The sequence below is a fragment of the Pan paniscus genome, chromosome 9 (genome assembly GCF_029289425.2).
Source record: "Pan paniscus chromosome 9, NHGRI_mPanPan1-v2.0_pri, whole genome shotgun sequence".
NCBI lineage: Eukaryota > Metazoa > Chordata > Mammalia > Primates > Hominidae > Pan > Pan paniscus.
Window position 1 is genome coordinate 61,418,153 of NC_073258.2, and position 27,927 is coordinate 61,446,079.

Genomic DNA, 27,927 nt, shown 5'->3' on the forward strand with positions numbered 1-27,927 from the left:
GGTTCCAAACATCTGCTAGAAGAGGAATGCAGATTTAAACTGAGTGAGGTGTGGAGTGGGGGAAGTTGATTGGGTCTAGACCAAAGAACTTTGAGGAACTTGCCCAGAGCCCTGCATGCATCAGACCTACAGCAGACATTGCAGGCCTGAAGAAAGGTAGGTCCAGGGACTTGCCTTCCTAGGCTTTCGGGCTGATGGCTTGTTTCACTTCCTGGGTTAAGAATTTCTGGGAGGGGAATGAGAAGAATAATGAGGCCACTTCCCATGACCCAAGCTGGTATTCAGGGTTGGGGTGGGTTGAGTGCACCTTTAAATGTGCATTCGGTGGGGGGATGAGGAACAGTTTTTGCTACAGTCGATAGGAGTTAGAAAAGCCTCCTAAAGGCTGACATTGGAGGCTGGATGAGGTTGTTTAGTTACTTTTGTCCCCTGAGTCCTCAGGATATCAAAACACTGAAAGCAACATTTTAAACCTTTGACTAGTTACCTCATCTACTGTTAATGCCCTTCTTCTGTGGTCTTCATTCTCTGTGTCTGACTGGTTATTTTTATAACTCAGGATTTAAGAACAGATGTATCACATGCAGAATTTGGTGTACATGGAGTAGGGCACAGGCAGGGTCCCCAGCCTTGTACATTTAGATGGGCTGTGGCCTGACCTAGTTCTCCAGCGGTCTTTGGCACTATTCATGGGGCACCCAGGCAGTAAACTGAGGCTGCTCATGATAAAATCTGCTAATGAAAAACACCTTGTAGACTTTTAGCATTCTTAGGATAAGAAAGAAGCTTGTAAGTGGTCGTGGCCATTGTAATCTTTCCCCAGATGAAGTAAAAGAAGCCTATAAAAGGGAAATAATGTACCCAGAATCACACAAGTTAACAAAAGGGCTGGGAGAAAAACAAAAACAAAAACAAAAACAGAATTCTTGGTTCCTAGCCCAGGCCTTTCCCCCTTTTCCCTTCCCATGCCACCACTTCTGCATCCCCATCATCCTTCTAAAACCATCCAGATTCAGGCCTCACTTTGGGTTTCTAGTCTATTTGACAACTTTGCCAAGAAAAAGGGATGGCTGTTTGTACCACTCTCCTCATGCTCTCTCCTTGCAATTGTGACCCATGAGGAGGATGGTGACATAAAAATGAGGAAATAAGAGACTGGTGGTGCTGCTGATCCACAAGGTGACTGGGGCCAATAGAAGAGGGAAGGGTGGTCTGGGTTTCCCCACCTCTTTATCAGGGGTGTGGGGGAAAGACATTGTATTTCTTAAGAGCCTGATGCATATAGGTGATGTGGCAAAACCAAGGTTTAAATTCTTCTCCAACCTGGAAGAAATGTCCCTCATATGCATCCAATATTCTCAGCAGTTAAAAAAAAAATTGAATATACAGAAGTCAAGCCCTGGATGGTAAACACGTTTTTGTTCTTGGGGACTTCATGTGCCGTAGGTAATTAACACAAGGATTTCTGTGGTGGAAAAAGAGGAGGCAGTTATATGAATTTATGGCCAGAGTTTCTTAGAATGACAAAGCACCAGCCTTGAATGACCAGAACCTGACCTATGTTACCAAAGAATTATGGGAAAGCATAGGAGTCAGTTACAAGCTTTATTTTGATATAATTGCTCTGCCCTCGAGGAAGCTTACAGTCTTACCAGAGAGGCACTAAACACAGAGAGAGAACCACCAGTGCGTTTGATAAGACAGACCCAACATGTCCTAAATTCTCAGTCTGAAGGTGTGCCTGAGAGATTGAGGCAGAGGTTCTTTTACATTAAAGAAGAATAAAGTACACATTTAGATGGACTAAGAAGAATCATCTTTAGTCACTTTCCAAATAACTTTGACTTTTGCAATGTAGAAGGAACATAACAGATTTCTTAAACCCTTATTTACCGTCATAGGCTGACTAATCCACATGTGGGCAATGGTGGGGAAGTAGGGGAATAGTGTCTGAGAGAAGATAGAGACTATAAAATGCTGTTCATGTGTGAGAAGATTAGATGATGTGGTGGGTTTGTTTTTGTTCTTACAAGGTGGTCACAAGAGGGGTGGAACATTCCTGCAAATGGTTTCAATATATGCAGATGTCTCAATATAGGAATGAAATTACTTCTTTGGAACAACTTAAATAAGTCAAATATACTTGGAGCTTTAAAAATTAAAAGGAGAGAGATTCGAGGTAAGACTACAATAGATTTGTGCTGAAGTAGCAGAGCTTTTGTTATCAACATTAAAAATTTTAACTTTATGCTAAGGGTGGTGAAATATAAAAGAAGGCTTTTAAAGGGGATGGTGACTCAATTGTTTTTGTATTTGATCATTCTGGCTACAACATCAGTGGTGGATTGAATATCCAAAGCCACAAATGGACACAGGGAACATTCAGAGGCTATAATGAATACTTCTGATAAAAATAGAATAATGGCTTGCCTTGAGAAGATGGGAGAAATAAACAGAGTTGAAAAATGGTTGTGTAGGATTAGAATGAGATTGACTGAGCATAGAGGGTAGGCAACGGAAGGAACCAATGACAAACTATCAGATATTTTTGAGACAGGGTCTCACTGTGTTGCCCAGGCTGGAGTACCCTGATGCCATTGTGGCTTACTGCAGCCTGGACCTCAGCCTCCTGAGTAGCTGGGATTACAGGCGCCCACGACCACACCCAGCTAATTTTTGCATTTTGTGTAGAGATGGGGTTTCACCATGTTCCCCAGTCTGATCTCAAACTCCTGGGCTCCAGTGGTCCTCCCACCTTGGCCTCCCATACTGCTGGGATTACAGGATTGAGTCAAAATGCCCAGCTTTAAACTTCCAGATTTTTAACATGGATAGTGTAGTTAATTGCTGGACCTTCCACCAAGAAAGGACACTTGTAATTTCATAGCCCTCTTAGGGTTCCTGTTCCCTTTAGCTCTTGCCACTCTTGATTAGCAACTACTTGCAGGGCTCTGAAATAATCTCCACATAGGAAGATTTGCGCCACCTTACTTTTTTGAAAGGGAACTTTTGAGGAAGACTGGATGTCTTCTATTTAGGTCTTCTAAGGTTTGAAATAAAAATAACCTCTTCTCCCTTCTGGGACAAGTAGGTAAATTGTCAATTTATGGGCTTTATTAGAATGACTTTAAATTAAGCCCAGAGAAGGACAATTCCCTTAAGTGTAACAAAATTTGAGGATGTGGATTAAATGTAAGACCAAAACTAAGACCTATTTTATTTTAGCCATATGCTCCAAATCTAAATTTTGTGTTCTGTCTAGGAAGTGCTAAAGTGTATATATAGGTCTGAATATACCTACTCCATCGCATATAAATGTAAACCACCTCACAAATTCCATTATCATTGGAACAGAGACTGCAAGAGGAAGACAAGGGCCTCTTGGCCCACCTCTATGTAGTCTTGTTATCTAACTTATTCCAAATTGGGTGGTTTCTACCTTTTAGCTATTATAGATAATGCTGCTAAGAAAATTAATTGTACAAGTTTTTGTGCAAACAAGAGATCTTCCATTCACCAGACTAGTTTAGTGGATCCCCTTAAGCAAAGGAGTTCTGGAATTACATCACCTGGATTTAAATTTTGGCCCTGCCACTGTTTACTCAAGTTACTTAATCTTGTGTTTCTATAATTCTGTCCTGTGAATAATAGAGTATATCTCTCAGGGGAATTTAATGATGAAATAACACATATAAAACATTTAAACCAGTGCGTGTCACTTAATAAATGCTAAATACATATTGACTATTATTACTGGTATTCCTACTATCACTTACTCATTTCTGGCTTGAAGTATAAAACATAAACTTCCTTTAACACTTCCTGCCACTCAAGGACATGCTAGACAGGGACTTTACTCCTGTCATGACCCTGCTCCAACCTTCTCTGGTCTTGGGGAAAGTAGAAAAGCAGATAAGAGGGGTCTATATAATTGGTGAGAGCATGTTTTTCATGGTACCATGTGGTCAGAGGTTGACTCTTCCTCTCTTTTGCAGTTTGTCTCAAAGATTGGACAGAAGAGTCAGGATTGTCCTCCTTTTTTGCTCTCAGTAAGTTAGATACAAGACTATGCAGAGGCGGGCCTAGAGGCTCTCCTCTTCCTCTTGCAGTCTCTGTTCTAATGATAATGGAGTTTATGAGGTGGGTTACATTCACATGCTATGGAGTAGGTACATTCAGACCTATATCGACACTTTAGCATCCTCTGAGCAGAACACAAAATTTAGATATGGATCAAAGGGGTAAAATAAAATAGCAGGCCTTATTTTTTGTCTTAAATTTAATTTGTACTCTCAAATTTTGTTAAACATCAGAGAACTGTCCCCCTCTGGGATTAATTTAAAGTCATTCTAATAAAGCCCATAAATTAACAATTTACCAACTGCCCCAGAAGGGAGAAGAGGTAATTTTTATTTCAAACATTAGAAGACCTAAATAGAAGATATTCGGCCTTCCTCAAAATTTCTCTTTCAAAAAAGTAAGGTGGTGCAGGAAAAGTATGTGGAAATTATTTCAGAACCCTACAAGCAGCCTCTAATCAAGAGTGGCAAGAACTCAACGTAACAGAAACCCTAAGAGGGCTATGGGACTGCAAGTGTCCTTTCTTGGTGGAAGGCCCAGCAATTAACTACACTGTCTGTGTTAAAAATCTGTAAGTTTAAGTTTGGGCATGGTGGCTCACTCTTGTAATCCCAGCACTACTGGATGCTGAGACGGGAGGATCACTTGAGCCCTGGAGTTTGAGACCAGCCTGGATAACATAGAGAAACCCCATCTCTACAAAAAATACAAAAATTAGCTGGGTGTGGTGGCACAGGCCTGTAATCCCAGCTACTTGGGTGGCTGAGGTCGAGGCTGCAGTGAGTCACGATAGTGCCAGTGTACTCCAGCCTGGGCAACAGAATGAGACCCTGTCTCAAAAAAGTCTGGTAGTTTATTGGAGGAACCAGTCCCCAGTATTTCAACATAGGTTCTTTTCTATTTTCCCTAAGTGTCAGCCAGTCTGAGAAATAAAGAGAAAGAGTACAAAAGAGAGAAATTTTACAGCTAGGCCTCCGGGGGTGACATCACTTATCAGCAGGCACTGTGATGCCCCTGAGCTGCAAAACCAGCAAGTTTTTATTAGGGATTTCAAAAGACGAGGAATGTACAAATAGGGAGTGGGTCACAGAGATCACATGCTTCAAATGGCAATAAAAGATCACAAGGGCAGAAGGGCAGAGCAAGGTCACAAGGCCAGGGTGAAATTAGAATTACTAATGAGGTTCCATGTCCCACTGTGCACACATTGTCATTGATAAACATCTTAACAGGAAACAGGGTTCAAGAGCAGAGAACCAGTCTGACTACAATTTACCAGGCTGGAATTTCCTAATCCTAGCAAGCCTGAGGGTGCTGCAGGAGACCAGGGTGTATTTCATCCCTTATCTTCAATCGCATAAGGCAGACACCCCCAGAGTGGCTGTCCATAGGCACCCCCTGGGAATGCATTCCCTTCCCAGGGTTATTCCTTACTGGGAAAAGAATTCAGTGATATTTCTCCTACTTGTTTTCTGCAATAAGAAAAATACGACTTTGTTCTGCCCGGCCCCGCAGGCAGTCAGACCTTATGGTTATCTCCCTTGTTTCCTGAACATCGCTGTTATCCTGTTCTTTTTCAGGGTGCCCAGATTTCATATTGTTCAAACACACATGTTTTACAATTTATGCAGTTAATGCAATCATCACAGGGTCGTGAGGCAACATACATCTTCAGCTTACGAAGATGACGGGATTAAGAAATTAAAGACAGGCATAGGAAATTATAAAAGTATTGATTGGGGAAGTGATAAATGTCCATGAAATCTTCACAATTTATATTCAGAGACTGCAGTAAAGACAGGCATAAGATATTATAAAAGTATTAATTTGGGGAACTAATAAATGTCCATGAAATCTTCACAATTTATGTTCTTCAGCCATGGCTTCAGCCGGTCCCTCCGTTCGGGGTCCCTGACTTCCCGCAACAGTAGTTTGTTATTAATGACTTCTATTACCCACCCTCTATGCTCAGTCAATCATTAAATGATGACCTTCTTTGCCTCTTTTGACAGTTTTTGACTTGAAGTTTATTTTACATGATCTAAGTACAGGTAATTATTCTCTTTAGGCTACTATTTGCATGGAACAGTCCATCCCTTAACTTTCAACTATGTTTCTTCTTAAGGCTAAAGTGAGTCTCTTACAGCATCTGGTTAGATCTTGTTTTTTAAAAATTTTCCAGCCGCTCTTTGACTTTCGTTCAAAGATTTAATTCATTTATATTTAAGGATAGCATTAATGGATAAGGATTTACTAGTGACATTTTATTATTTTGGGGGGGTTTGTTTTTGTAGATATTTGTTTCTTTCTTGTGCTCTGGTCTACCTTTGTGATTTAGTAATTTTATGAATTGCTAAGCTTTGAATTCTTTAACATTTGTGTATCTGCTGTAGTTCTTTGCCTTGTACTCATCATTAGGCTTACATAAAACATCGCGTAGTTTTATAAATTGACTATTTTAAGGTGACAATAACAATGTTTGTTGAAACAAGAACTCTAGACTTGTACTGTCCTCCCACAAAACTAAATTTTTGATATCTTTGTTTTCTGCTGCTGTAAAAAACCATTGAAGAGTGGGTAATTTATTATAAAATTGTATTTTGCTTATAGCTCTAGAGGCTGGGAAGTCTAAAGGCATGCATGGTGTAAACCTCTAGTGAGGATAATCCCATGAAGGAAAGTGGAAGTGAGCGTACAAAGCAGAGAGAGAGATGGGGCCAAATTTATTCTTTTATCAGGAGTCCACTCCTGTGATAACTAACCTTCTCCAAGGATAATGACATTCATCCATTCAAGCAGGTAGAGGTCTCCTGATGTAATTACCTCTTGAAGGTCCCACCTCTTAGTACTGTTAAAATGGCAATTAAGTTTTCAAATGAGTTTTAGAGGGGACATTGAAACCATAGCATCTCATCTACAACCCTCCAAAACTCATGTTCTTCTCACATACAAAATACAATACTTCTGTCTCAATAGCCTCAAAATTTTTACCCATTCCAGCATTGACTCTAAAGTTCTAAGTCCAGAGTCACATCAGAAGCAGATATGGATGAGACTCAAGGTATGATTTATCTGGAGGCAAATGTTTCCAGCTGTGAGCCTGTGAAATCAAAACAAGTGATTTGTCTTCAAAATATAATGGTGGAACAGGTGCAGAATAGACTTTCTCAGTTCAAAAGAAATAACTAGGCAAGAAAAAGGTGTAAGTGGTTTCAAGTGAGTCCAAAACCCAACCAAGAAAACAGCATTAAGCTTTAAATCTGGAGAATAATTTCCTTTGACTCTATGTCCTGAATCCTGGGGACACTGATTGGGGCCCTCAGACAGTCCTGCTCCCATATCTTTGCTGGGCTCAGTCCATGCTTCAGCTCTGTTAGGTTGGCGTTGCATGCTAGTGGCCCTATAGTTCCAAGATCTCAAAGGTAGCCTCACTACCATGGCTACACTAGGCATATCCCTAACTGGGACTCTGTGTTGGCTCTGACCCCATATTTCCACTCAGCATTGCCCTGATGGAGGCTCTTTGAAGTGGCTCCACTCCCATAGCTATTTGTGACATCCTTTGAAACTAGGTGGTGAAAGCCATGCCCCTACAACTCTTGCAGTCTGTGAGCCTATAGAGTTAACACCACATGGTTGCCATCGAGATTGACAGCTTGTACTTTTTAGGCACAAGTATTATAGTGACTGTGGAGCTGGGGTCCTAGGCTCAGAGTCTTGCAAAACTACTGTGGCACAAGTTCACTCACCAAGGCATGGATGGATGCAGATTACCCACAAAACTGAGGCTGTAACTTTGAAGCACACCTCAGTAACTCAAGCCCATGGGGCAGGGATGGAAGAGTTACTGATTCTGGGGTCAGTGCACAACACCAGCATGGCTCCAGGGAAAGAGGGGTGCTCTGGAGGCTTGAGCTCTGGGGAGCAGGTTACAGTTGAAATTTTGGTTCCAGAGCCAATAGGACACTGCAGCAACTCCATCCCTGGGTGATGGAGTGCCACATAGTGGTAACTCTAGACACTGGGATGGTAGGGCATGGCAATATCCCAGGCTGTGTAAGGCTGGATGTAGCAGCAGCAAGGCCTCAGGAATGACTAAGCGTGTCTGTGGCTTGGTCCTTGGGTTTCTTGAAGCAGTATAGAAATGACCCCCTGGGGAGCCAGGGTTTCTCAGAAGCTTGGACTCCAGGGAACTAGTCAGTTCTAGGGAGGTGGGGCACTGCAGTTATTTTGCCTGGATTGTTGGGTGACACAGCTCAATCAAAGCTATGTGTCCTCAGAGAGTGGGACACAGTTTCAGCTTGAATTTGGAGGGGCAGTGTGCACCAGCAACTAAGATGGGGGCATGGAGCAGTTCCATGGCAGCCTGGCCTCGGCAGGTAGAGAGTAGACAGCAGCAGTTTGGCTAAGGTATGGCTACCAGGTGTGTGTGGTGTAGCGGTGGTTAAGCCTCAGAGATAGAGGGGTGCAATAGCTACTCACTTCTGAAGCAGAATGCACTCTAGCCAGTGATTCAGTTCCAAGAAGGGGCAACACAGTAGCAGCTCAGGCCATGGAGGCCAGGGCATAGTGTCAGCACCACCTCTGGGATAGGACAGACATGTGGACTTCAGGTAGCTCCATCAGCTGAGCTCAGAGCCTGTGAAGACTCTATGTGTCTCCAGTAGTAAGATTACAGGTATCCATGGTGGTGATGGGAGCTGCTGGGGTCCTCTCGCTTACCTTCTCCCTGCAGGAAGAAGGCCCTGCTGACTCAGAGATGGCCCTAACTGGGGGAAGGGGTGGTGGAAGAAAGGTGTTTTATCTCCTTCTTCATGTAGCCATCCTGGGTTTCTATGATCTACAAGATTTCTGCTACTCCTTTGCTGTTTTCAGGTGCTCTTCTTTAGTTACTTTAGTTGGAATGCATTTGTTTATTCATTGTTTTGGGGAGTGTGTGTGTGTGTGTGTGTATGTGTGTGTGTGTGTGTGTGTGTGTGTTGATGATGATGAGGGTTAGGAACTTCTCGTTGGCCTTCTTGGTGACATTCTTTAGAATTCTAATCAGACATATTGTATACCTTTTAATTCTACACTTGTAATCTTTTAACCTCTCTTCTATTATGACCATTTTCTTGTTTCTCTACAGAATTCTTGGTGATTTCTTCAAATTTTTCTTCCAGTTGACTAATTCTATTTTTGGCTATTCCTTGTTATTTAACACATTGGCCAATTGTTTTCTGTCAACACTATTTTGTATTTGAAATTTGAGATTATGTTCCAAATATGTCCTGTCACTCTATGTGCTTTATCTTTGACTTCATGTTTGTGATTTAATTTTCATTTAAATAAGTTATCTATAATCTTTACATATTCTACATGTGATATATATCCAGATGCTCCTAATCTGTGGGACTTCTTGCAGGCTTGTATCAAGGATATCTACTTCCTTCTTTATGGACTCCAATGGAGGACTTATTCAGAGACTGATTGCCTTCTAAATATGTGTCTTTTTGGTGATTTCTCCTTTACTACTGACTTCGATGATTCTCAGAACTATACTTTTCCAGGGAAGTGACAGTTATCAACTGATGTATTTAATTCCCAGGATTATAAACAGTAATTTATGTTGTACACCTCGGGGGGGGCTCTCATCCTTGATAAGTATACTCTGAAATCTGTGGCCATGGTGTCCTGTTTCTTTCATACTCTCACTACACTTCTCCCCAAATTTATCGTCATGTAATCTTTGTTTCTAACACTCATTTCACCTGATTTATAGAAATGTTAGTTGTTTCCCACTTTCATAAAAAAATGGAGTTCTAATTCTGTTTGTCCAAATTGTTTTCGGAACTTTTCTAAAAGTGAAAAGAATAAGAACATTGATTTTTTGGTTACATTCTTATATATAATTCCTTATCTTAACTACTTCATTCACATTTACATTATATATTTCTTATTTATTATATTTGTCTTTCTTTTTTAAAAGAAATACTTATTTTATAATTTGAAATTTTGTACTTTTTATTTTACTATTTTTCATAATTTTAAGTATATACATTACTAAAGTTAAATTAATGTTCTAAATAATTAATCTTTTCATTTTAATGTTTCTCCTCTATCTTTCTCTGAAATTCACCCCCTTCTTCTGACTTTAATCAGTTTTATTGTTAGATAGCTAATAATTTATTTCCATTGATGTATCAAAAATAAATACAGGATGATAATTTTTTCAGAGAAATCTTAATTTTTTTCTCAACATAGCAAATTTGGAGTACAACAATTTTTTTTTCATTTATGGTACCAATAAAAGGGCACACATCTCAAAACGAGACTTTTATAGGGGCTCAGTGGAGTATAAGTGGTATCGAAATTAACTATTACTTGAAGGATATTAGCAAGCTTCATTTCCCTAAAAATTTATGGAAGTTGATCATGAAATACCTGAATATGAATTCAACTACATAGATAAAAATTTCCATGTGACTTTACCTATCTCTACATGACTTGGTTGGAGTTATTATACTGAGGACAGAAAGAGATATAAGAGTAATGTTTGTGCTTAGATTCTCAAAAAATGATTTGATGGATCCTTGCTATGCACCAGCAAGTTAGGATTTAAAGCAATGTAATAGGACAAGAGATTTAGATTTGTGGTGCCAAGAATATGACTGAGAGCCATAAGTTTCATTCCCAAAGTTCAGAGTTTGTGGCACAAAATACAAGGTTACATAAATCACACTCAGCAAGGAGGAACATGGGAAGATTTTCAGCCCTGTGAATTTAACTGTGCTCTGATTAGAAAAGGAAGAACTATGCAATACTATACAATAAATTGGAAGGCAGATTAGTTTGTGTAGTTTATTACTATTATAAAAGTAATCCTTCAGCTGGGTGCGGTGGCTCACACCTGTAATTCCAGCACTTTGGGAGGCCGAGGCGGGCGGATCACAAGGTCAGGAGATGGAGACCATACTGGCCAACATGGTGAAACTCTGTCTCTACTAAAAATACAAAAATTGGCTCAGTATGGTGGCACGCGCCTGTAGTAACAGCTACTCGGGAGACTGAGGCAGGAGAATCGTTTGAACCCAGGAGGCAGAGGTTGCAGTGTGCCGAGATCGCGCCACTGCATTGCAGCCTGGTGACAGCGTGAGACTCCATCTCAAAAAAAAAAAAACAAAAAACAAAAACTAAAAAACAAAGTAATCCTTTGTGGGTAAGTGGCTGTAATCAAGGGATTAGGCAGTAAGAGGGATAGAAATAAAATCTGAGCCGACTTGGAATTGGAACTTAAAGAAATTTCTCTAATTTTAGAGGTCCAACAGGTTTACCTCGCTTCTGTCAACATGTCCCTCTCTGCAGGATTTTCTAGCATCTTGATATCATATGACATTTAGTTTCTCTCCCACCGCCTGCCCTCGCCCCACACACACCCTTAATGTGTTGCCTATTCCACTTCCCCAGCTCTAACAGCTATTATGATATGGGAAGAGAATGTAGACCAGATTTTGTCCTTAGGGAGGAACCTGCCCCAAAGTGTCATGTCCTCTTTTGCCATTTCCAGGACATCATACTAAATTACATTTCTTATTGTAGCACCTTTTCTGCTGCCATGACAACCATGCAAGGAATGGAACAGGACATGCCAGGGGCTGGCCCTGGTGTGCCCCAGCTGGGAAACATGGCTGTCATACATTCACATCTGTGGAAAGGATTGCAAGAGAAGTTCTTGAAGGGAGAACCCAAAGTCCTTGGGGTAAGTTGCAAATCTAGGGGAAGACCAATGGTGTTGCAAACTCATATTTCATAAGACCTAATGCCAAATACACTGTCCCACTAGCCTCATAATACAACAGCCAACCCTCACGACATCAGTAATTACTTTTCAGGCTCTTCATCTGAAAAACTATGTAGTATTCTGTCACAACATGCTTCCAGTTGAGTTATATTTAAAATATATTGAGTTCAGATCTATTCTAGGGTTGTGGGTCATCCATGATAATTGTATTTAAACTCAGTGTGGAAAAGCAGCAAAATAAAAGGCCACCTATGCACTACTAGCTGACGCCCCCTTTACAGGCCTTCCTGATAGCTGACAGGCACATATTGCTACTATTTCTTTCTGGCACCTTTTCTTAGCGCCCTGCTCAGAGGATGAAAAATCTATTCTCTGAGCATTTCCATCTGGAGTCTCAGATGAACATGCCCAAAAGAAATGAAGGATTAAAAGAATGACAGAATAGGGCAGGTGAAAGGATATTAAATATAGGTTTATCACTAGCCCAAGCTTCAAACCACAGGAAAATGTCACTGTGGATATTCTGGATCCTTTTTTCACATTATTCATTTTTTGGAGGGGGGGAAATATAGTTATTTCTCATAAAATATGTTATTTATGTTGGCACATACTAGGTTTATTTGTTTATTTATTTTTAATTTTATTTTTTGAGATGGAGTCTCGCTCCATCATCCAGGCTGGAGTGCAGTGGCACAATCTGGGCTCACTGCAACCTCCGTCTTCCGGGTTCAAGAGATTCTCCTGCCTCAGCCTCCTGAGTAGTTGGGATTACAGGCATGAGCCACCATGCCCGGCTAATTTTTGTATTTTTAGTAGAGACGGGGTTTCAGCATGTTGGTCAGGCTGGTCTTGAACTCCTGACCTCGTGATCTGCCTGCTTCGGCCTCCCAAAGTGGGTTTATTTTTTAATGTATGAATAATTATTTTAAAATATACTGTATGTTTTAGAGCAGTTTTAGGCTTAAAGAAAAATTGAGAGCAAAGTACAGATCTATCCTATATGCCCCTTGCCCCCACAAATGCATAGCTTTTTAATTATCAACCTCCTCCACCAGAGTGTAACCTTTGTACCAATTGATGAACTACATTGACACATCATTACTAAAAGTACACAAATCACAATGGGGTTCATTCTCTGTGTTGTGTGTTCTGTGGGTTTTAACACAAGTATAGTGATATGAATCTACCTTTGTAGTATCACATAGTATCCCACCAATCCCTGGCAACCACAAATCTTTTATTGTCTTCATAGTTTGCCTTTTCCAGAAAGTCATACAGTTGGAATTGTACAATAGGTGGTTTTTTTAGATTGCGTTCTTTCACCTAAATACATGCATTTAAATTTCCTCCATGTTTTCTTATGGCTTGATAGCTCATTTATTTTTAGTACTGAATAATATTTCATTGTCTAGAAGTACCACAGTTTATTTATGCATTCACCTACTGAAGGACATCTTGATGGCTTCCCAACTTTGGCAATTAGGAGTAACATTGCTATAAATATCTGTGTGCAGGTTATGTGTGGTTAAAGTTTTTCAACTCATTTGGTTAAGTATGATTACTGTATTGTAAGTAAGAGTATATTTAGTTTTGTAAGAAACTGCCATACTGTCTTCCACATGGCCTTGTCATTTTGAAGATTTCAATCAACAGTCAATGAGTTCCTGCTGTTCTGCAAAATCTCCAGCAATTGGTAGTGCCAGTGTTCTGGATTTTTACCATTCTAACAGGTGCTAGTGGAATCTCACTATCATTTTAATTTGCATTTCCCTTGTGACATAAGATGTGGACCATCTTTTCATGCATTTCTTTACCATCTCTATATCTTCTTTCATAAGGTGTCTTGTTAAATTCTTTGGCACATTTTTAACGAGGACGTTTATGTTCTTATTGTTAAGTTTTAAATTTGTTGTATATTTTGGATAACGATCCTTTGTCAGATATGCCTCTTGCAAATATCTTCTCCCAGTCTGTGGTTTGTCTTTTCATCTCTTGACAATGTCTTCTGCAGAGCAGAACATTTTAATTTTAAGAAAATTCAGATGATTTATTCTGTATTTCATGGTTTGTGCCTTTGGTATCGTATTGACAAATTCATCACCAAACCCAAGGTCATCTAGATTTTGGCCTATGTTATCTGTTAGGAGTTTTATAGTTTTTAGTTTAATATTTATGTCTGTGATTCGTTTTCAGTTAATTTTTGTGAAAGATATAAGGTATGTGTCTTTTATTCTTACTTATGGATATCAAGTTTTAAGTACTATTTTTTAAAATACTTTTTTTTTCATTGTATTACTTTAGCTCATTACCAAAGATCACTTGACTATATTTGTGTGGCTCTCTCCAGGCTTTCTACTCTATTCCATTGATCTATTTGTCTATTTCTTTGCTAATATCACACAGTCCTGATTACTATCACTTTATAGTATGTCCTAAAATTGGGTAGTGTTAGTCCTACAACTCCTTCTTCTTCTTCTTCTTCTTCTTCTTCTTTTCTTCTTTTTCTTCTTCTTCTTCTTCTTCTTCTTCTTCTTCTTCTTCTAGATTGTGTTTGCTATTCTGAGTTTTTTGCCATTCCTTATAAATTTTAGAGTCAGTTTATCAATATATACAAAATAACTTGCTGGGATTTTAATGGAGATTGTATTAAATCTACTGATCAAGTTGGAAAGAACTGACATCTTGACAATGTTGAGTCTTCCTATCCATGGACATGGAATATCTCTCCATTTATTTTATCAAAGTTTGTAGTTTCTTATAGATTTTGTACATATTTTGTTAGATTTATACCTAACAAATGCCAAATACCAATACCTAAATATTTTAGTTTTAGAGGTGCTAATTTAAATGGCATTATGTTTTTAATTCCAAATTTCACTTATTCATTATAAGTACATAAGAAAGTAATTGTCTCTTGTGTATTAATCTTGTATAAATCTTGTAAACCTAATATAATTGTTTGTTAGTTCCAGGAATTTTTGGTTGATTCTTTCAGATTTTCTACACAGACATCATGTCGTCTGGGAACAAAGGCAGTTTTATTTTTCCCTGACCAGTCTGTATATCTTTATTTCCTTTTCTTGTCTTACTGTTTCTGCTATGACTTCCAGTACAATGTTGAAAGGAGTAGTGACAGGGCTCATCCCTGCCTTGTTCCTGATCTTAGTGAGAAAGCTTTGAGTTTCTCCATTAAGTATGAAGTTAGCTGTAGGTTTTTCACAAATATTCTTTATCAACCTGAAGAAGTTCTCCTCTATTAATAGGCTTTTCAAGAGTTTTTATAATAAACAGGCATTGGATTTTGTACAATATTTTTTCTGCATCTGTTAATATAATCATGTGATTTTTCTTCTTTAGCCTGTTGATGTGATGAATACATTAATCGGTTTTTTGAATGTATAGTCAGTCTTGCATACCTGGGATAAATCCCAAGTGGTCATGGTACACAATTTTTTTGATGCATTGTTAGATTTAGTTTGCAGATATTTTGTTGAGGATTTTTGCATATTTGTTCATCAGAGATGTTGGTCTGTAGTTTTCTTTTCTTGTAGTGTTTTTGCATGGTTTTTGGTAGATGGTAGTGCTAGCTTCAGAGAATTAGTTAAGGAGTATGTCCTCTGTTTCTATTTTCTGTAAATAATGGTATAACTTTTTTCTTAAGTGTCTGGTAGAATTCACCACTGAGCCCTTCTAGGTATGATGCTTTCTGTTTTGGAAATTTATTAATTATTGATTCAATTTATTTAATAACTATAGGCTTATTCAGAGTGTCTCTTCTTGTGTGAGTTTTGACAAATTGTCTTTAAGGAGTTATCCATTTTATCAAGGCTATCAAACTGTGGGCGTAGAATTGTTCATAACATTATTTTATTATCCTTTTAATTTCTATGGGAACTGTATTGATGTTCCTTCTTTCATTTACGTTAGTAATTTTTGTCCTCTCTCTTTTTCTTATGCTGGCTAGAGGCTTTTTAAATTTTATTTATACATACATATATTTTTAAAAACTGCTTTGGATTTTATTGATTTTGTCTATTCATGTTCTGTTTTCAATTTTATGATTTCTGCTCTAATTTCTATTATAGTTCTTCTTCTGTTTATTTGGAGTTTAATTTGCATTTCTTTTTCTAGTTTCTTAAGGTAGACTCTCATGAGATTGATTTTAGATCATGATTTTCTAATATATTCATTCAATGCTATAAATCTTCCTCTAAGCATTGCTTTCACTACATCCCATAAATTTTGATAAGTTGTTGAAATGTTTTTGATCCTTTGGAACGCCATGGGATAATGGTACTCTTACTCTGCTACGTTTAGATCCCTGTGTACTCATACTCATGTCCTCATACCCCAGACTTCAAGAAAATATCATATTTGCTTTTCTTGTTTTCTTCCCCTGTATATACTCTCCTTTCTTCAGGTTACTTCTCCTTGCTACAATAATTGCTTTATAATTCCTAGGCCACTTCTCTGAGCTCATGAGAAAAAGAGAGAAATAATTGTGGTAGAAGTAACATCGTAGGTATCAGAAAAGCACCTCTGGGCTGGTTCTGGCATACTCCTTTTAACCTTGAAATTATTGGCAATGATAGACGTCGCGAGAGATAATATTGGTAAGATTACATTCACGGTTATTTATGTGAAAAAAAGAGTGCTAAGAGAATACTAAGAAGGTCATATGACTATCAAATGAAGGAGAATAAGGATAGCTTAGTGATTGGAAAGGGGGTGGCGGAAGCACCATTTTTGTGGTGGACAATCAGTTTTTGCTTTCTTCACCATTTTTAGGTTGTGCAGATTCTGATTGCCCTGATGAGCCTTAGCATGGGAATAACAATGATGTGTATGGCATCTAATACTTATGGAAGTAACCCTATTTCCGTGTATATCAGGTACACAATTTGGGGGTCGGTGATGGTGAGTAGAGTATCTTTTGATATAATTGAAGATAACATAAAGCAGTTGTCAATACCCTGATCTTTGGAATCCTATTCTAACTGTATCTTGTAATTCTGTAAATCTGAGAGTGGTATCTAACCATTTCTTACTCAATTTTCTCATATTTAAAGTACTACTAATAATATAGTATTATATTAAATCTAGGCAGATTAAATATTTATATATGTCAGTTAGATATATTACAGCAGCACACTGCCAAAGACCCAAACCAGAATGGCTTTAACATTGGAAGCACTGATTATTTCACAACAAGACTAGTGGCTTGTCATTTCTAGGATGGCTTCATTCAGTGGTGCAAGGATTTCATCAAGGATTGCTAGCAGACCATATCAGAGGGGAGATGGTTGACACATCCAACTTTTGGTAAATATTTCATATACATATTCCCAAATCAACTGTCAGTAAGGATAACGGACTTGCCATTATTGGCTTGGACTAATCAAGATTTACCTCTGTAGCTGGGAGGAGTCTACCCTACCTTTAGCTCATGAGAAACTGAACAAAATGATGGTTTAGTTAGCAAGGAAGAAGAGGAGAGGTGGCTGGTACACAAGCAGTTTCTAATATCTAGTATACTGACTATTGAAACTCAGGAAATTGTTACCTTAGAAAATGAAAATGTTATTTGATATATTTTGTTTCATAAATTCAATAAAATAACTATAATTATTATAATTAATATTAAATTAATTATAACTTTTATTAATATTACATTAAATTAGAATTGGAATTTAAATTTAAAAACCTTCTCCCAAGAGAAAACACAAGATAGTTTTAATGCAAATTGAGAGTAAAATTGAGAATAAAATACCAAGTTTTATCCATTGTAGAGAGAAAAATAAAATTTATAAGTTGGGTTTATGTTAGAATCAGGGAATCTATTCTAGCATTGCAGGGTTTCCATTTATTTCTAAAACTGAGAATGAGGTAGTTTAGAGTTTTATAGAAGAGCTTGCTTTTTGATCCCCTTCACCTGTTTACAGCAGAAGTGCAAGATTGGAAGAACAGTAAAGCTGTGTTTTACTTCTAGAACGCTGCACAATACTTCATATATCCAAAAATACTAATGCCAATAACAGCTCTTATTAAACTCTTACTATCATGTGGACACTCTACTTAGTGCTTTATATGTGCAATTTCATTTCAAACAATCACCACGAACTTCTGATTTTTCATTATAATCATTTTATGGATGAAGAGAGGTTAAGTAACTAACCCAACATCACAACTGTTTGGTACAGGAATGAAGATTCAAATAGGGTCAATGTATTTTCAGAATTGCATACATCTAACCACTTAGTTTTCTGTTTTTATTTCCGTTTCCTTTTCAAGATCACATTAAAAACCAGCTTACATGGTGCAAGCCTTCACACATGTTCAGTAGATTACCAGGAACTGCAGGAGCCATTTGTCCGCTGAGACATCACTGAGACTTTCGTAGGTGTTCCATTAGATGAGACTTTACTTAATTGGTGAACTCTTTTCTGCGGCTACCTTCCATTATTCTTTCAACCTTTTTTTCCAAACCTCATCTATGAAGTGCCTCCTTTTTCTCTTTTATGCAGTATAAGTACCAATACCAAGAACCAGTCACAAGTTCCTCTTATTTTTGGCCTCTTCAGTTCTGTTTCTGTATATGTTTCACATTCCTTGTTTTTTCCTCTGAGATAGTACATACATACTTTTTCCTGTGGCAAATGAAGTCCTCTTATTCAATCCTATCTTCAAATACACAGACATACATACACACTTGTAATGTGTATATATAATTTCTGTATAGAATGTTTTTCCAAGGTGCCTTATTGAATTTTTAGAATAGTTTATGGTAATTTTTAGTTCACGTTCTTGAATGTTTGCAATATATATTGTTCATACTTAAATAAGAATAGTTAAACCACTTGTTCCAACTATTTTTCTTATATAATTATTTTGGTAAATATACCCAGAATAGTATTACATAATAGTCAGCATCTTTATCTTGATTTTGACTTTAATGAAATGATCCTACATTTTTATCATTAAACATAATAAAGACTTTTAGACTGAGACAGATTTCTATCATGTTACAGAAATTACAATTCTTTTTTTTTTTTTTTTTTTGGTTTTTGGTTTTTGGTTTTTTGAGACAGAATTTCGCTCTTATTACCCAGGCTGGAGTGCAATGGCACGATCTCGGCTCACTGCAACCTCCGCCTTCCGGGTTCTCACCATTCTCCTGCCTCAGCCTCCCAAGTAGCTGGAACTACAGGCACCTGCCGCCACACCCGGCTAATTTTTTTGTATTTTTAGTACAGACGGGGTTTCACTGTGGTCTCGATCTCCTGATCTCGTGATCCACCCGCCTCAGCCTCCCAAAGTGCTGGGATTACAAGCGTGTGCCACCACGCCCTACCAATAATTCTTTATATTTTACCAGTAATGTTGCAGTTACTAATAATGTTGAATTGTATTAAATGTCCTATCCTATCAACACTGTAAACATGAATAGCAATAAGCATGTAATTTTTTTCTTAAATTCGTTAATTGTGTAAATTAGAATATTTCAATATTAAAAAATGTTTGTAGAGCTGAAGGAACATCCCAAATGTTCATGATGTATTTTATATCATATGATGGGTGATTCCCTCTAGTGGTTTTATTCCAGTGGTGATTTAGATATCATGAATCATCTCTATGTCTGGGTATTTGGAAGTTAAATAAATTTATTGAGCTTTTTTATTAGTTCTGTATTTTTTATATTATGATATAATTTTTGAATCATCTGAAATCAAATTTGAAAAGCAAATTAAAAACTCCAACAATTGAATATTATAAGATAGAGAGTCTAACCAACTTGACTAGCTATTTTAGCTAAATGAAAAATAATTGCCTATTGATGGAATCAAATGAACTACTATATTCTAGTCATCACCTAATTGGGAATTTACATTTTTTTGCTACTATTTTGCTTATAAGTTTAAAAATATTGGCCGGGCGCAGTGGCTCACGCCTGTAATCCCAGCACTTTGGGAGGCCGAGGCGGGCGGATCACGAGGTCAGGAGATCAAGACCATCCTGGCTAACACTGTGAAACCCCGTCTCTACTAAAAACACAAAAAATTAGCCCAGCGTAGTGGCGGGCTCCTGTAGTCCCAGCTACTCGGGAGGCTGAGGCAGGAGAATGGGGTGAACCCGGGAGGCGGAGCTTGCAGTGAGCCGAGATTGCCCCACTGCACTCCAGCCTGGGCGACAGAGCCAGACTCCGTCTCAAAAAAAAAAAAAAATTCTAAATGAGAATAATTTTAGTGTATTTTTTGTTTAAATATCGTCATCAATTTTGGTACCATGTAAGAATTACTTTGTATCAGGAGTTTGGAAACTATCTTTTCGTGCCCTCAAACAGTTTTAATATCATTTCAGTTACATATTTGAAAAACTTGATAAATTCTCCCATGGATTTATCTGGTATTATTTCTCTGTTCTTTCTGGGAAAAGGGAAAATAATGTGCAAACCTTTGTGGTTTTCTTTAAGATAATTGGTCTGATTAACATATCTATCTAATTTAGAATTAAGTTTAGTAAGTTATGACTCCCAATACTGGCTAAAAGTTTTTTACCTTCATTTTTTCTCTCATTTTTAGTTTATTATTTCAGGATCCTTGTCAATTGCAGCAGGAATTAGAACTACAAAAGGCCTGGTGAGTAATATTTTCTTTTTTTTGGTATCAAAAAAAGGAAGGATTAATAAAAAATGTATTCTGCCAGGGTGTAAAACAGGTTTTGTTTCTTTGTTTGTAAAAAATCAGGAGCGATTGTGCATTTTACCTACTAGAATCTGTCTTTCAAAAACTGCAGTCAGGCTAATTGCTGACATAGGACTGGATATTTTGGCAAGGTAGGGAATCTTACGCTTGTGGAGGGAATCTTTTTGAAGATATAGAGAATTATTGAGAAGAAATATCAAGTGGGACCGCTCCAACAAAACCCTGCAGCATGAGTCAGCCCATGATAGTGACACCAAGCATTGGTGTTGTGTAATATTTACTGACCCATTGATTATAATGTAGACTCCAACTGTGTCCAGAAAGGATTTTGAGTTTTCAATAAAAGAAATTCACAATAAGGTTATTACATAAGAAGCAAATTTAAAATGTAATTCTCATGCCAAGATGCCTTTCATAAAGCCAATACAATGCGAAAGTCCATATCTGAATAAATGTTTTTTTCTAGTTAAAGTCCATATTTGAGTTTTCTTTGTTCAAAAGATAAATATCAAATTCTGGAGCATGATCAATATGGGTTTTCCAAATCTGGCCTAACCCAACTCCCTAGAGTCCCCTCCAGCTGCAGCCACATTACACATACTCCTCACACTTTGCTGTGCAAGTTTAGTTCTTTTTTGTTTGTTTTTTTTCTGGTTTTTGGTTTTTGGTTTTTTGAGACAGAGTTTCACTCTTATTACCCAGGCTGGAGTGCAATGGCGTGATCTCGGCTCACCGCAACCTCCGCTTCTCAGATTCAAGTGATTCTCCTGCCTTAGCCTCCCGAGTAGCTGGGATCACAGGCATGTGCCACCACGCCCAGCTAATTTTTGTATTTTTAGTAGAGATAGAGTTTCTCCATGTTGGTCAGACTGGTCTCAAACTCCTGACCTCAGATTATCCACCCCGCTTCGGCCTCCCAAAATGCTGGGATTACAGGCATGAGCCACTGCGCCCAGTCAGCAATTTTAGTTCTTATTAAAAGCCTCCTTACCTTTATCCATGAGAAGAGAACGTACAGAAAAGAATATACTGCTGAGAGAGATAATATACAAAAGGTATAGAGGCATGACAGGCAAACAGCATTTAGAAAAATGATAAGAAATCAGGCATCAGAAGCAAGGAGTGGCAGGGAAGGACATAGACAGGGCTGTCCAGCTAAAGTGTGAAGGACATTGAAAACCCTGCTAAAGAGATTTGGAGATTATATTATGTGCCCACGGGAATCATCTGAAGAATTGAAGCTGGGGAATAATGAGATCATGTTTGTGTTTTGCCAAGAGATTAGAGTTGAAACCACAAGGCAAGTTAGAAGACTATTGAAATAATCAAGATAATGATAGATGGCAGTAAGAAAGAGATGGTGGGTGTAAAGTGATTCATGGAGATATATCTGAGGATGTTGTTGGATTGTTTAATTGATTTTCATTCCTTTCTAGGTCCGAGGTAGTCTAGGAATGAATATCACCAGCTCTGTACTGGCTGCATCAGGGATCTTAATCAACACATTTAGCTTGGCGTTTTATTCATTCCATCACCCTTACTGTAACTACTATGGCAACTCAAATAATTGTCATGGGACTATGTCCATCTTAATGGTTGGTACTGCCTCTTTTCAGGGGATATTATTATAGAAGCAAGTTTGGGGAGTGCTGGCTCTGGCAAAGACAATAATTAATATTCCCTAATTGATGAATGACTTTGGGAAGTTGGAGTGATTGAGAAATAGAATAATCTTTCATTTAGGAGTTAGGTACATGTCTCATCTCTGTCTTTATTCTTCTATATATGATGAGGCAAAATGGGAAGAAAGCTTATAGTTATAGAACACCTACTCATTAATAGTTACTGTGCTGGGTATTTTGTATACATTTTTCTGTTTAATTTTAAAACATTGATGCAGTACGTACTGTTATCCCCTCTAAAAATGGGGCCCTGATGTCAGTCCCTATTCTCTAATAATGAAGTAAAATTGTCTTGAACAGTATTTTACAAGTGGGGAGTAGCTCAGTATCCTTTCCAACATCTTTGGATGTTCTTGCAAGGTTAACCACTTTTATCCTCAACATCTAGCTTCTGATAAATTCTCAGTCTTCATTATGACTTTTACTACTTTTTTGTACCAATTGTTCTTATCTTAATGCTATCCTAATTGCTTTATTCTGAAAATGCCACCTACACAATATTTTGTAGGTAGTAAAACTTCTTGACATTTTGGGCCATTGGGTAATTGTGGGGAGGAAAAGTTCTTGCAGCACATCACAGCAGAATAAAATGCACAATTAAATCTTTATTATTAAAAAGCCTGGCAGGGTGCAGTGGCTCATGCCTGTAATCCCAGCACTTTGGGAAGATGAGGTGGGTGGGTCACCTGAGGTCAGGGGTTCAAGACCAGCCTGGCCAACATGATGAAGCCCCGTCTCTACTAAAAATACAAAAATTAGCCAGGCATGATGGCACGTGCCTGTGATCCCAGCTACTTGGGGGGCTGAGGCAGGAGAATTGCTTGAAGCTGGGAGGCGGAGGTTGCAGTGAGCCGAGATGGACACATTGCACTCCAGCCTGGGCAACAGAGCGAGACTGCATCTCAAAAAAAAGAGAAAGCCTATTGGCCATTTTGAACACCTGCAAATTTTTTGTTACTTTCCCTCTATATGAACTTTCAGCCTTTCACCTTGCTGCTTAGTTCTCTTCCTTACCATGTTCTTCGCTTATGTAAACGTGGAAACCCAACATTCTTCCTAACTTACTAGGCAGAATCAGTTGCATTCTGTTTACTTCATTCCTAGCTAATTCTACATAGTTTTGTGGGCTATATAATCACACCAAAATAACCCCTTGAGGTGTCTTTGCTAAACTAATTTACTTCCCTTGAGATTTCTATTGCTTTTTATAGTAAGCAATTTTACTTCTTGCCACTCGCTCAAAATAAGAAAAAGCTTCTATAGAGAATTTGACAAATTCTTTCAAGGTCATTCAGTTAGAAATTGGCAAAAGGAAGATTAGATTCTATAATTTCTTGTCTCTAATTCCCCTATTATTTGCTATTGGTATCCTGCAGAAGGACCTTACTTTTAGTTTACGAAGTTCTCTTCATTGGTAGATTTTAAGGGCACAATGATAGAGACAAAATCTGGAATTGGTCAACCTGATAGAGCTGATTTCGTGGGCATGGGACCTGTGCAGTTACTCAGGGCTTCACAGTTAAAAGAGCCCTGTGCTTGATCTAATGCTCTGCTGTTGCTATCTTAAAGTTGTTTTTAAAAATTTTAAACAAGAGAATCTTTAATTACATAGCTGGTCCTGCATTCATCTCAATCACCTTTCCCAGAGTCCATGATGAATTCCTGTTAATTGTGTGAACATCTTTATGCCTGTTCTTATAGCAGAGGACCTCCATAAGGGCTTCCTGGGATTTGAAGTAATGGTTCTATTCTTGCCTGGGCACCTGCACAATCAGTCCACAGGTCTATATACATGCCACTTTTTTTGGAGGCCCAGCCCTATACCTGTTTTTGTAAATAAAGTTTCATAAATAAAGTTTAATTGAAATATAACGAAGCCCATTTGTTTACATATTGTGGAGTGCTGCTTTCGTGTTATAACAGCAGGTTTGAGTATGTGTGACAGAGACCTTATGGTCGGCAAAATCTAAAATGTACATTATCTGGCCTTTACAGAAAGCTTGCTGTCTTCTAGTCTACACTTCTAGATGGTAAAATCCTTGAAGACAGGGGAATTGTCTGTTTTGTTTGCTGCTCTATCTTCTGTGCCTACAACAATGTTGGAAACACAGAGGCCACTACAGCTGTTGAAGGCACAAGAAAATAAATAAGCAATGAATGCAAATATTCTCAAGGTCTCCTTAAGTCTGCCTCACTCATATCCTGAGCTCTTGGTCTATTGGCTCTTCTGCAACAGAGGGACTATCCCTAACCATGGAGAGAAAAAGAGAGAATATTTAAACCAGATAATCCCTGCATCAATCCACGGGAAAATTAATAGAAATAAGTGTACTGCCCAATGTTTTCCAAATTTTGACCACGTTTCTTGGCTGAAGACTAGCCCTAAAGCCAGTGCTCTGGGCAGATGGATTAAAGACTGACCTACTTGATGTTCATTATTGTATTAGCTTCTTATTGTTATTGTAACAAATTACTACAAATTTAGTGTCTTAAGACAACACAGTTTGGTTATCTTATGTTTCTGGAGGTTAGAAGTTCCAAGTGGGTCTCACTAGGCTAAAATCAGAGTGTTGGCAAGGCCATACTCCTTTCTGAAGGCTTAGGCAACAAAAAGTTTTATTGCCTTTTCTGGCTTCTTTAGGCTGCCTATATGTTGCTTGGTTTGTCATCCCATCCTCTACCTTCAAATCAAGCGATGTAGCATCTTCAAATCTCTCTTGAACTCTATTCTGGCTCTTGCTTCCACTTATATGGATTCTATCGTTATTTTGAACTCACCTGAATAATCCAGGAAAATTCTCTTATATCAGCTAATAAGCAATCTTAATTTCATCTGCAAATTTAATCCTTTTCGCTGTTCAAAAAGAACACTGGTCCCCCAGGGAGGCCTGCATTCTAATCTCCAGAAGCTGAGGATTAGGGGACTAGGATGCAGACCTCCCTGGGGGACCACTACTCTGCTTACATTACTAAGATATGGAATCATAATATTTTCTCAATGATATGAGTTTCTAGTACTCAATAGGATATGACGACAATTATCTTTATACTACCTTCCTAACTTTTTAAAGCACTTTCATTTTCCATGCACACAATAGTACTGGGCGGTGCTGAACTAGGGAATAAATGTTTGTGATTATTTTATCAGTGAAAAAAGTGAGAAGCTACTTCAGCAGATCAAGAATTGGTCAAGGGTATGGCTGCCACTGGGAGGCAGGTTTCCTGACTCCCAGCCAGTGCTTTTTCTCTTATGACATTGTGGTTACTGGTAAATGTTTTCACTTGTCATCTCCATTTCTCACATTCCTTTGTTATGAGTTTTCTCCTAGGGTCTGGATGGCATGGTGCTCCTCTTAAGTGTGCTGGAATTCTGCATTGCTGTGTCCCTCTCTGCCTTTGGATGTAAAGTGCTCTGTTGTACCCCTGGTGGGGTGAGTATTGGCCTTCATTTGAAGATGTCTGTATTAGTTTTCTATTGCTGTGTAATCGATTACACACACTTAGAGTCTTAACACAGAACACATTCATTATCTCTCAGTTTCCATGGTTCAAGAGTCTGAGCCCAGCTGAAGTATGTCCTTGACTCAGGATCTTACAAGGCTGTCATCAGGGAGTTGGCTGGGGCTGTGGCCTTGCTTGGAGCTTCTGATTCTCTTCCATACTAATGTGGTGGAATTCATTTCCTCTCAGTTGGAGAACTCATGACAATGTATTTTATCTTTGAAATCAGCCGGTTGCTAATGCTTTAATCCTCTCACAAAGGGTTCACATGAATGGATGAGGTCCATTCAGAATAATGCCTTTCTTGATAAACTGAAAGTCAACTAGTTAGTACCTACACACAGGACTTGTATCTCATCCTATACACAGGTTCCATCCACACTTGAGAGAAGGGAATCACAAGGGGTCAGTGAGTGTCACCTTAGAACTCTGCCTCGCACAGTAGCTACATAAAAGCTCTTTTTCCCCTTCCTTTCTCCCTCGAAGTGCATAACCTCTGAATCCAGATATGAGGATATTTCACAATGAAGAGGTCCCCAAAAAGTATTTTATTTTATTCCATTATCCTATTACAACAACTTTTCCTGGTATATTTCCATGAAATATCATGATCTCAGACTTCTCTATCAGTCTGTGCCCACCTGCCCACTCTTTTACCCTGAGACCTGCAGCTGATGCTGCTCCTGGCAGCTAAACCCAAAGAATGTCACACAGAGAGAGGAAAGCAGGGAATGGAAGGAAAGAAGAGACCAAGAAAGAAGCTCTAGGAAGAATGGGGAGGGATATCCTCCAAGGGTTGAAGGTTCCAGAATGAGGAAATGGATAGTAAAACCCCAACAGCTACTCATTAGCTTCATTACCCAAAGGCCCACAGGCAGACAAAACCAACAGCCAAATAATAAAATAATCATAGTTTGATGAGACGGTTCTTCTGGTGCCCTTCTCCATCATTTTGCACCTCTTTGTCTTCTTTTGAGGTTCCCAGGCCTTCCTCACAGAAGAGTGGGGGTTCCACATCCCACTCCCCCACAGCCCTTCCTCACAGAAGAGAGATTGACTATAGCACATTAACTCTAATAGTGGGTTTTTGCATTGTAAAACCTGAGAAGGGAGAGATTCTCAGCAATTACCAATGATTTTATAATTTCATTGAGCAAAGCTTTTTATTTTCATTGAGTGAAACATTTGGACATGGAGGCAAACTCTTTAGTAAGTTTCATGTCATAATATTTAAGCTTGTGTTCCCTTCAGCTCTTAGCATACGAGCTGGGGAATGTTGTTTTCTAATCTCCTGATGTGAATTCAGAAAAGCAGTGGTTTTGGGGCATATGATAGCTAGGTCTCTATCTCTTCCTGTTCTTCCACCAACCCTATGTCACACTGACTTTGTGGAAGAATAACCAGAACTCTTCTTAGTTTTGTGATGTGTGGGCCAGTGTGGTTTTTGCAATGCGTTATTCCTAACTAGCAAATCATGATTTGGGTATGTTGATGTCATCAGCATGAACAACCTGGTTTGGAAGAAGAGCCCCATATTTTTCATAACACCTTGGTTTACCCAACGTTATTGTGCACTGTCATCCACATGTAATATTGATCCACTTGCGAGACCAGAGCAGTGGTCATCAGCAGCTCAGGTCAAGAGCTATCACTGAATGTTGTGTCCTAAATCAGGCCTGATCAAGAGAGTGACTGAGAAACCCCACATACTTGATCTTGAGAATGAATCAGAGAAGAAAAGAGTAAACTCTGATAATGATGACTTTATGTGGGCAGGAAAGGGGCACTCGGAGGTGATTTGGGTGACTCACCTATGGCATTCTGATTGTTTCACAGGTTGTGTTAATTCTGCCATCACATTCTCACATGGCAGAAACAGCATCTCCCACATCACTTAATGAGGTTTGAGGCCACCAAAAGATCAACAGACAAATGCTCCAGAAATCTATGCTGACTGTGACACAAGAGCCTCACATGAGAAATTACCAGAATCCAACTTCGATACTGATAGACTTGTTGATATTATTATTATATGTAATGCAATTATGAACTGTGTGTGTATAGAGAGATAATAAATTCAAAATTATGTTCTCATTTTTTTCCCTGGAACTCAATAACTCATTTCACTGGCTCTTTATCGAGAGTACTAGAAGTTAAATTAATAAATAATGCATTTAATGAG

The 27,927-nt window shown here is 38.5% G+C and overlaps 1 protein-coding gene across 3 annotated transcripts; it reads left to right on the forward strand.

Annotated features, from left to right (window-relative positions):
- MS4A4A (membrane spanning 4-domains A4A) lies at positions 1 to 27,927 on the forward strand. Of its 3 annotated transcripts, XM_003826345.7 has the most exons (7): positions 1 to 156; positions 11,659 to 11,818; positions 16,649 to 16,777; positions 20,440 to 20,496; positions 21,999 to 22,157; positions 25,574 to 25,675; positions 27,582 to 27,927. In XM_003826345.7, exons 1-7 carry the CDS (start codon positions 116 to 118, stop codon positions 27,651 to 27,653), a joined length of 720 nt encoding a protein of 239 aa, XP_003826393.3. In that variant the 5' UTR covers positions 1 to 115; the 3' UTR covers positions 27,654 to 27,927. The 3 variants fall into 3 exon arrangements, with proteins under 3 accessions (XP_003826393.3, XP_003826395.3, XP_008950024.3); XM_003826347.4 differs by lacking the exon at positions 21,999 to 22,157; XM_008951776.5 differs by lacking the exon at positions 16,649 to 16,777.

Bases quoted from the DNA above. Each gene is read 5' to 3' on its own strand.
- MS4A4A (XM_003826345.7), top strand. From the start codon at position 116: ATGCATCAGACCTACAGCAGACATTGCAGGCCTGAAGAAAG. The intron at 157-11,658 runs GTAGGTCCAGGG...TTCTTATTGTAG, and splicing joins CATTGCAGGCCTGAAGAAAG to CACCTTTTCTGCTGCCATGA. The intron at 20,497-21,998 runs GTGAGTAATATT...ATTCCTTTCTAG, and splicing joins TTAGAACTACAAAAGGCCTG to GTCCGAGGTAGTCTAGGAAT.